General features: G+C 45.5%; 1 protein-coding gene across 3 annotated transcripts in view; it reads left to right on the top strand.

The window, feature by feature from the left end:
- The window catches only part of TTLL9 (tubulin tyrosine ligase like 9), a 45,592-nt gene that overhangs the window by 29,915 nt on the left and 5,017 nt on the right, over positions 1-10,660 (top strand). For 2 of the 3 annotated variants that reach the window (XM_006154728.2, XM_027774274.1), the window contains 4 exons: positions 4,536-4,594; positions 5,465-5,661; positions 6,644-6,757; positions 8,723-8,847. In XM_006154728.2, the coding sequence (XP_006154790.1) occupies positions 4,536-4,594; positions 5,465-5,661; positions 6,644-6,757; positions 8,723-8,847 (495 nt within the window). The remainder of the gene's footprint in view (positions 1-4,535; positions 4,595-5,464; positions 5,662-6,643; positions 6,758-8,722; positions 8,848-10,660) is intronic. The other variant, XM_027774275.1, reaches the window with a different exon arrangement.

The following is a 10,660-nucleotide window of genomic DNA, read 5'->3' on the forward strand; positions in this document are numbered from 1 at the left end:
CACCAGAGAGAGAGATTGGGAAAGTGAGAAAACAAGCTGCCAGGTCTGGGACTTGAACTGCAGTTGGCTATGTGGGAGTTCAGAGCCTTAACCACCATGCCACCTGCTGACCCCGTATATATATATTAAATGATAATGAGGGGGTGAGGAGGAAAAGAAAGGGAGAGAGATAAATTATTACTATTTTTTTTTATAGGATCTTGCCTTATTGTAATATCCCACTTCAGCCTCCCAGTTAGCTAGGATCACTTGGCCTGTACTGCAGTGCCAGGCCTGGGCCTCCCATGTGGTCTCAATACACACACACACACACACACACACACACACACATGAAATATGAAATATATGTACATATATGCCATTGGCAGTGCAGTGGATTTGTTTCCACCAGCTTCACCGTAGATACGTAATTGTGTTTCAATGTTATGGTGGACTGTCTTGACCAAAGTGTTGTTATGCAATGCATGAACACACACATACAGATAGACCTATGGTTTACACACAATTGTTCAAATATATATACTTATACATACATACACAAGATATGAAAATATTTTGCAGAAACACTGAATGGAATGGCGTGGTGGTTGAGGTGCTGGACACACCCACATGGCTGACTGTGGTTTGAGTCCCGGACCTGGTGGCTTGCTTTCTCACTTTCCCTCTCTCTCTCTCTGGTCAAATTAAAATAAATAAATGAATAAAATGAAATGAAATAATTTTAAAAAAGGAATAGGGAAAAAGTAGAAACAGCTTAAATTACCCTGCGGGGGAATTAATAGTAGAGCATCTACATGACATTGTGTATCTGTTAACAGTGAAGTAGACTGACATGTCATGACATGGAAAGGTATCTAAAACAGACTGTTAAGTGAAAGCAAAATGCAAGGTGTAGAACTAGTATGTTTATGATCCCATTTTTGCTTTTAAAGAAGTATATTTCTGTTTAGCGAAAAATTAAAAAGTTAAAGTAATACAGTTAGGTTCACTTGATTATTATAGTACTCTGAAAATCACAGAGGATTCAAATCAGGTCAGGAAACGTTTATTTTTAACTTTATACATTTCTCTGTATTATGGATTGTTACTACAACCAATATGTGTTACTCTAATAATAAAAGTAATTAAACAGGGTCAGTCAAATGGCATGGTGGTTAAGGTGCTAGATCCCACATGGATAGCTGCATGGTTTGAGTCTCAGACCTGGTGACTTGAAAAACACGTCGAGTGCATGTGTGTGCGTGTCCAAAATCCTGAGAGGAGAATGGAGAAGGAATTGTGAGTGGCCATCCTCCCTGCGGTGTGATTTCTCACTTTCCACCTCTCTTAGGCAAGCACACACATCCTGTAGCAAAAACCAAAAACCAAGCAAGCAAAAGAAATTGGAAGGATATCATTTTTACAACAAAAGTATTAACGATAAATCAGAAAATTAGTAAAAGTACAAAAAAGAAAAGAAACCTTCTTAAGTCCCATTTTTCTAGACTTCATGACTGACTCTAATATATTTTCTTCCAGGTTTGTTTGTAGAGGTTTTCATTGTCATTTCCTTTTATACGTGGGACTTCGAAAAGTGTGTGGAAAAATAAAGTTTGAGTTTATTTGGGTGCAAAATGTTTTTAAATCCATGCATAGTTTTTCATAATATGCATTTTCCATATGAACTTTTTTGAAGAGTTCTGCTTCAGTGATCCCAGGTATAAATATGACCATTTTCTCACTAAACATTACCATCAGTATTTTTCTTATTTTTTATTAGAACATTCTCTGGCGTAGATTTTCCAGTTTACTAATCCCCAACGCGGCAGGCATTTGGGGATTTCTCAGATCCTTGCTATTATGACACACGTTGCTACAAAGCAGCATATTTGGGGTCAACCTTGTGCTGTATTTACGTTTTGTCCTTTGATAGTGTCAGAGAGGTGCGAATGCGAGGTCGAGGACATCTGACTAGATTGTTTTCCAGAAGAGTTCTTTATATTTTTCTCTTCCCATTGACATGGCTCATTTCACCCCAGCTCCCCAGTACTGGGGACAATCATTTTAAAAAGCCATTTCTGAAATAATCGGCACATTTAGGCGCAGCACATACGGGCATTCCCCATACTGTTCTTGCAACTATTCTGCAAGTTTTGCATTTTTTACAATAAAAAGGTTAACATGGCCTTGACTTAAGGAGGCAGGGTTTTGACTCAGATTTTGCACCCCTTCTATTTTCATGTCCTCCTTCCTAACATCCCTCTTAAACTGTGGCTCTTCTGTTACTAGAATCCAGGAGCCTTTTCCCAGATGGTCTTCTACCAGTTCTATTTTCTCTTTCATGTTTTTATGTGCTTCATTTATTAGGGTCATAACATTTTATTGTTAACGGTTTCCATGAGATTGTCATGTGATGAAAACATTAGACTGTTACAGTTGCTACAACCCTTTAGTTGTTTTGTTTTGTGTTGCCAGAAGCGTGTGTGCTCCGCAGAGAGAGAGACAGAGGGAAAGGGAGAAAGTAGCCCTAGTGGGGTGGTCACTGCAATCTCCTCTCTTCCATTTCTTTATTCTGTTGGGATTTGGGGCATGTATGCACATATGCCTGGCACATTTTTCAAGTCACCGGGGCCAGATTGAACTGCAGCGAGGAGAGCCATGTGGGATCTAACTCTCTCTCTCTCTTTTTTAACTAAAAGTTAAGTGTGTGTATGTGTGTATATATATATATACATGAATTACTTATTAAATTTTATTTATTCATTCATTTATTTTATTTTGACCAGAGAGAGACACATACAGAGAGAGAGAGAGAGGGAGGGAAAGTGAGAAAGCAAGCCACCAGGTCCAGGATTAGAACTGTGGTTGGCCATGTGGGAGTATCCAGCACCTTAATCACCATGCTACCTGCTGGCTCCCAGGATCTGACTCCCTTAACCACCAAGCCATAGCACTGACCCTAGGGCCTGTTTACTTTTGATTTTCATCTTGACATCTGATTATTTTTAGTTTCACATACTTGCCTCCTTAGTTGACTCCATCATTGTCCATTGATTTTTTTAAAAGAATTATTTATTTAATTTTATTTATTCATTCATTTATTTTCTTAAACTGGATCCTTGAAAAAGATACAGAGAGAGAGAGAAAGTGAGAAAGCAAGCCACCAGGTCTAGAACTTGAACCATGTTTGGCCATGTGGGAGTGTCCAATGCCATAACCACCATGCTACCTGCTGGCTCCCCCATCCATTGATTTTTTTCTATAGATTCTAAGCTAAGAAAATTCTTTCCCCCTAAAGATTTCACGACGAATCGGCACTGTTTCTCTGAAGATCGAGTTTGATTAATGGTTTACTCTTTGCTTCCTAACTGGTCCAACAGGCCCTGAGTGTAGATCGGTGTGAAGTGGGGAGGCTCCCACCAATGATCTCGGGAGGCTGAGCTGGGGGGTGTGGATCGTGGTGTGAAAGACCTTGTTGTGGGTGTCTATCTCTCTGTCTCTCCCTCTGTGTGTGTCACAGGAGAAATAAACAACAGCAACAAAACGCTCAGACAACATAAAAAAAAGAAAAAGTCTTCCAAAAGCTCTAAAGAAGACATTCTAGGGAAAAGATGTTGGAGAGGATACCCACCGTCTCCAAAGAGGCTGAGACCCTGCGCCCTGATCCATAAGCCATAGTCAGGGAGAAACATGCGCTGGAGGGGACTTAGACATGGGGAGGGTGAGTGACCAAGGGCCTCTACTTCCCCATCCAAGAAATGTCCCAAATTAATCCTGGGGAAAGTTACGCCTGGTGGTCATTTCATAAAGTCTGGGGTACCCATTCTGCTTCACTGCTGGGGAGAGGGTGCTGAAGAAGAGCTATTCTGAGTGGTTGTCCGTTCACCTCTCTGAGCCACCAGTTTCTTCTGAGATGGGAGCAGTTCAGGGGACAAATGAGATGACGTGTGTGGGCGTGCTCTGTAAGCTGCTGAGTGTCACAGATGGCCCTGAAAGTGCCGAAGGAGAGATAGCGAAGGCAGACTCTCAGGATGGGAGATTCCAAGGCTACCTGACCCTACCCCAAAGCGGATCCCTTCTCCAATATTCCTTCAATCCACCCAGCCTGAGTCCCTCTAGTGACAGGGAGCTCGGTATGCCCTTAGACGGCTGTTCAATATTTGGCCCCTCTAACTTACTAGAAATTTTTCTCTCCTTGGAAGTCGAAACATCATAATACAATAATATTAGCTATGTCAGGCAAGATAAGAGGCACTTTTTTATATAGCAGTTGACTAGATTTTTCAAATCATCCTGTAAGGTCAAAATACTATGATGTACCCCCTTTAACAGGTGGAGAAACAGGCTCAGAGAGGTTAAGTGGTCTGGTTAGGGGACCACAGCCAGCTAAGACACAGACAGGATTTGAACTTTGGCCTGTCTGACTCCAAAGCCCACACATGTGACCTTGGAGCTAGCAATCCCCAAGCAGCATCTCACTGTGGTCCCTGGGGGCTTCATGGAGCAGGGCTGGTCCTTCTTGTCTACACTGGCCCTTAACTACCACCCTCTGCCAGATGTCCATCTCACCAATGTCGCTGTGCAAAAGACGTCCCCCGACTACCACCCAAAGAAGGTGAGGACGCGGACTTCTGCTCTCCACCTACAGCCTTCTGGGTCTGGGCGGGTGCAAAGGGTAGAGCAGCGAGGGGCCCAGGACAGCTTGTTTGGGGCTCATGATTCACCCAGGAGGGAAGGCCCACCCCTCCCATTTGTGAGTACAACAGAGCCCCATGAATCATGCATCTGAACAGGTAAAAGTTACACAGCACTAACACAGGCCCAACGAAGTGTGTTCTGTTTTCTTACTTCTATCTTTATTTATTCACCTATTTACAGTATATCTGTATCAAGCATGCAGTCTATCATACAAATATGCCTTGTATCCATCTATCAATTAATCAATATATAGTATATCAGTATCAATCCATCTATCATATGGATAAACTTTATAACTACCTACTTATCTGATCTGCATAATAACCTGCAAGTCTAGGTTTAAACATAGAATTCTCAGACTTCTCAGAATGAGGGTCATATCAGGGAGCCTAGGAGAGTGGGCCCCTGCTCGCACCCATTCTCCCCGGTCCCCTGTGCATACCCTGCCCTTGTGCACGCCTTCCGCACCCCACACACAGCAGCCTCTGCTCACTCCTTTCCTGGGATACACATGGTTGGTGCAGCCTGTCCTTGGGAAGGGGGCCCAGGGAAGAAGCCCACACAGGCCATGTGAGCAGGACTTCTGGGGTATCCTGTGCCTTGGACATACAGAATCTTCACCCCACAAGGAGGGGCATACCCTGAGGTGTCCTAAGCCCAGGGCTCAGGAGGTAGACCCCATTTGCTGGGCCTCTGGACAGTGCTGAAAGGATGGTTTGAGGGTCCTGGGAGGCTGGGTTCTGCTTAACTGAGTCCTCCTCTCCAACCCGGCTGCCCGGGCCTCCAGGGCTGCAAGTGGATGCTCCAGCGCTTCCGGCAGTACCTGGCATCCAAGCATGGGCCCGAGGCAGTGGAGATGCTCTTCAGTGACATGGACAACATCTTCATCAAGAGCCTGCAGAGCGTGCAGAAGGTGATCATCAGCGACAAGCACTGCTTCGAGCTGTACGGCTACGACATCCTCATCGACCAGGACCTCAAGCCGTGAGTGCTGGGCCAGTGGCCTGGAGAGCCAGTGGCCTGGAGAGGGGTGTATTTAGCATACTCTGCACCCAGACTTCCCAGGCCTGAATCCCAGCTCTGTCACTTCCTAGTTGTGCAAGCTTGGCACTTCTTTTCCTGTGCAAAGGTAGCTCATTTGTGAAATGGGGTGACCAGCCCAAGGCCCTGGGGCTTTGGGCTGCTTTCAGCCCATAGGTACTTTAAGTTTGGCCTTCAGAATGTTTTAGCTTTTCACTTAAGTTGAGTAGGGGCCTGCAGGTGGTATACAGGTTAAGGCAGCTTCCACATGGCCGACTGCACAGTCTGAGTCCCGGACCTGGCAGCTTGAAAACCACGCTGGGTGCATGTGCATGTGTGGCCAAGTCCTGAGAGGAGAAGGGATTGTGGTGGGACCATTTTCTGTGGGTGTGGAGGTGATTTCTCACTTCCCCCTCCCTCTCTGTCTCTCTCTAGCATGTGCATGCACCCTATAGAAAATTTTAAAATGAATAAGTAAATTTATTGATGATCTCTAAAATGTCGGAGATGTTTACAGAAAAAATAGGAGTTTGGGCTTTTCTGGAAAAATCAAAATCTCCACTCTCATGGAGCTGGCAGCTGCCACACCTTCAGGCTCGGAAGGCCCTTTCCAGTTCACCACAGTCTCCACCCTCCCTGCTGTCTTCCCAGCCCCTGACACAGATCAGTTGCCATCTATAGGCAAACTTTCACTAGTAAGGGAATTTTTTTCTTGCACTCACTTCTCTACTAGGAGAAGAAAAAACAATAAACAGCCAAAAGCACCATAAGCATTCTCACACCTACCCGCTTCCCTCATTTAAGTGACTTTTTTCAAAGTGGGAAGGTGGGTGGGGTAGCCCTGCTTGGGTTGAGGTTGGGACCCATGAACCCCATCTGGCCTCTCTCAGTCAGAGGCTCCAGGGGCCAAGGAACCTCAAGACTGGCCACTCTCCTTCCTCCCCAGGTGGCTCTTGGAGGTCAATGCATCCCCTTCACTGACGGCCAGCAGTCAGGAGGACTATGAGCTCAAGACCTGCCTCCTGGAGGACACCCTGCACGTCGTGGACATGGAAGGGAGGTGGGGAGGGGGCAGCCTTGACCATGGCAGCTAGGGTTCCCACCAAGGAAGGGAGAACTCACACCTGGGGACTTGAGTGGCCCTGGAGAGCTTGCGGGCTGTCCCCATTTATGGACAGAGACTGCAATGTCCTGAGGACTTGGTCCCTTTGGGCCGAGCAGGTCCTCCAACAGCTCTCTGAGACTCGGTGCAGCAAGACTTCCTCACAGTGCTCTGACTGGGGGGCCCTGCACCGACTTCACCTGAGCCTCGGTTTCCTCCCCTCTAAGATGGGAAGCACTGTCTCTCTCGGGATTGTCAGGTTACTTTGTGAAGACAGTTTATTGTAAAGTGCCTAGCTCACAGTAGGTGCTCAGCCAGAGGCTATTATTATTATTGTTATACTTTTTTTGGGGGAAGGGGTTTGCTATAGGGTGCATGTGCATGCCAGAAAGAGAGAGACAGAGACAGAAAGCGAGAAATCACCCCCCATGCCACAATCCCTTCTCCTCCATTCTCCTTTTGGATCTTGGGCATGCACACACGTGCCCAGCATGAGTTTAAGCCACTGGGTCCAGGACTCGAACCGCAGTTGACCATATGGGAGTCCAGTGACATAGCCATTATGCCAACTGCTGGTCCCTATTATTGTTATACTTTTAAATAATTATTTAATTTTACTTATTATTTTTTAAACTTGCTATAGGGCTCATACACTCACGAGAGAGAGAGAAGGAAAGTAAGAAAGCAAACTGCCACGTCTGGGACTTCAACCGTCGTCAGCCATGTGGGAGTCCCATGCCTTAACCACCATGCCACCTGCTGACCCCAAGGCTATTTATTATTATAACAATGTGTAGATAATGGAAAAACCCAGGGTCTGGTTTCAGGTGTGGGTGAATCCAAGTGAGTAAATCCAAGTTTGTTGGTTCTCTCTCTCTCTCTCTCTCCCTCTCCCTCTCCCCCCTCTTTCCTCTGCATTAGCTTTTCCTCAATTATTCCAGCAAAAGCTTGAGAGTTAATTCCCATTTCTGGGGATTGGGTCACAGGCCCATCCCTGAACCAACCACTGTGGCTGTGATTGGCCAGGCTGAACTCTTTTTCTTTTTTTTTTTTTTTTTTTTTTTTTTTGAGAGTTTTTTGCTATAGGGCGCGTGCGCTCGCCAGACAGACAGAGACAGACAGAGAGACCGAAAGAGAGAAATCATCCCCTAGAGGGGATGGCTATGCTGCAATCCCTTCTTCTCCATTCTCCTCTTGTGATCTTGGGCACGCACGCATACGCGCCTGGTGTGAGTTTAAGCCACCAGGTCCGGGACTCGAACCGCGGCTGACTACGTGGGAGTCCAGCAACATAGCCATTACGCTAACTGCTGGTCCCTGCCAGGCTGAACTCTTGTGCCCACCTCCCTTACTGTGAGGTCACTCCATCTGAGTCATGTGGATAAGGTAGGAAGGAGTGGTTCTCCAAGGACAAAATGAAGTAAACTGGGACCAGCAGATGGTGTAATGGTTACGTCAGTAGACTCCCATGTAGTCGACTACAGTTCGAGTCCCAGACCCAGCGACTTAAAACTCATGCCAGGTACGTGTGCGTACATGTCCAAGATTCTGAGAGGAGAATGAAGGAGAAGAGATTACAGCATGGCCATCTGGGGGGGGGGTGCCAGACCCCATACCATACACTGAGAATACAGCAAAAAAAAATCACAACAGACCTGGTCCCTGCCTTTGCAGAGAGGAAAGCAGACTTTAAGCCAGAAATGACAAATAGGTGCGTGTCACCGAGGACGAGGATGGAGGCTTGGGGAAACAAATCGGAAGGCCACCCCTCTGAGGCCTACATGGGCTCCTAGGCCAAAGAAGGAATTCTGGCAGGGTGGGCACCAGCAGGCAGGTTTAGGGAAGGGATCAGGGATTTGGTTTGGGTCTTAGGATACTACCCATGGCACCTTCCTTAACCCTGTGCGTCTTCTGCCTGTTCAGGCTCACGGGAAGGGAGAAGCGAGTTGGCGGCTTTGACCTCATGTGGAATGACGGTCCTGTCAGCCGAGAGGAGGGGGCGCCTGACCTATCGGGAATGGGAAACTTTGTGACCAACACGCACCTTGGTATGTAGGGCCATGTGGGCGTGGCTCCAGGGATGCATCGTGGGAGGTTCCAGGTGGTCTGGAGGACAGTGTGGCATAGCGCTTAAAGGGTCTGAATTCCACCTGCAACCAACCAGCTGTGTGACTCTGGGCAAGGGACTTAACCTTTCTGTTCCTCATTTGAAGAATAGAGATGAGTTTGTATCTCAAAAACTGCCTGGCACACAGTGAGAGGTGATTAACTGTCAGGTGGGTTTCAGAGACTTTGGTGGAAAACAAACCAACAAAATACATTTGTTAAGAGAATTAAAGACCCTGGGGTTTGATTTTAAACTTGGTTTCTAAAATGAACATTTCCCCTGATTATAAACATTATTCACTCCCTGTAGAATATTTGAAAACTAAGGAAGGAGGAGAATCCAGACATAACCATCTTTACCAGTCTGGTGTATTTCTTTTTCAAAAATGTATATATTCATACTTTTTCTTTTACAAAACTGGCATTGGGTTGGAGTTTCAGGTCCCACTTTTCCAGGTGGTATTTTTTACATAAGAATATTAAAAAGAGCTGACTCTAAAATGTGGCAGGAACACACTGCTCAAGGGAAGCTGGATCCCACATGGCAACTGTGGTCTGAGGTCCTGACTCTGCTGGCCTCAGACAGGCGTGTCTCAGACACATGCCTGAGTGCCAAGATCCGATGGGCCGGAGTATTGGGCGAAGGGGATTGTGATGTGACCAAACCCTGTGGAGGGGGCTCCCTTTTCTCTCTCATGTGCACACATATGCGCTGTGTCATGAAGAAAGAAAAATTTATTTATTTTATTTATTATTTTTTTTTAGGTTTTTGCCATAGGGTACATGTGCTCACTGGAGAGAGACAGGGAGAGGGAAAGTGAGAAAGCAACCCCCACGGGGGATGGCCATGCAACAATCCCTTCTCTTCCATTCTCTTCTTGGGACTTTGGGCATACATGCATATGTGCCCAGCATGAGTTTCAAACTACCAGATCCGGGACTTGAACAGTGGTTAGCTATGTGGGAGTCCAGTGCCTTAACCACCATACCACCTGCTGGCCCCAAGAAAAATATCTTTAAATATGCCAAGAGGTATATTGTGGGTTTTTTTTTTTTTTTTAAGAATATTTATAAGAGTTTCCTATTTGGAAGCACTTTATGGCCAGATCTAGACTGTTTTACATAATCTCACTTCATCTGTAGGCAGCTTCTATTGCTATCTTCCAGATGGGGAGGTGGTCTCGACGTTACACAACTTACTAAAGGACTTGGCCATGGTGGTGAGCCAGAACTTGAACTCTACTCTGTCTGACTGTAAAACCTGAGTGCTTGGCCCCTGGGCTCTCCTGTCCCTTAGCAGAGTTAAAAACAAAATCATTGCATGGTTGTAAAACCGTCCAGCTCGTGCATGTGCCAAAATTTGCTAAGCCAATTTCTTATAATTGGGCATTTGGCACAATTCCAAATTTTTACTTTTGTAAATAATACTGTGATAAACATTCTTTCACAGAAAGCTCAACGAAGATTTTGGCTATTTCCTTAGGATAGATTCCTAGAAGTAAAATTACTGAGTCAAAGGGAATGAGCTGATTATAACCAAAGTACTTCCCAGAAAAATTACATGAGGTTGAGCCAGCAGGTGGTGTGGTGGTTAAGGCACTGGAATTTCCACATGGCCAACCACGGTTTGAATCCTGGACTTGGAGGCTTGCTTTCTTTCTCTCTCTGGCAAAATTCATGTGAAAAGTAAATGAATAAATTAATTAAATAATTCTTTTTTTTTTTTTTTTTTTTTTGGGGAGGGTTTTTGCTTAA

The sequence above is a fragment of the Tupaia chinensis genome, unplaced genomic scaffold (genome assembly GCF_000334495.1).
Source record: "Tupaia chinensis unplaced genomic scaffold, TupChi_1.0 Scaffold000418_1, whole genome shotgun sequence".
Taxonomy (NCBI): domain Eukaryota; kingdom Metazoa; phylum Chordata; class Mammalia; order Scandentia; family Tupaiidae; genus Tupaia; species Tupaia belangeri.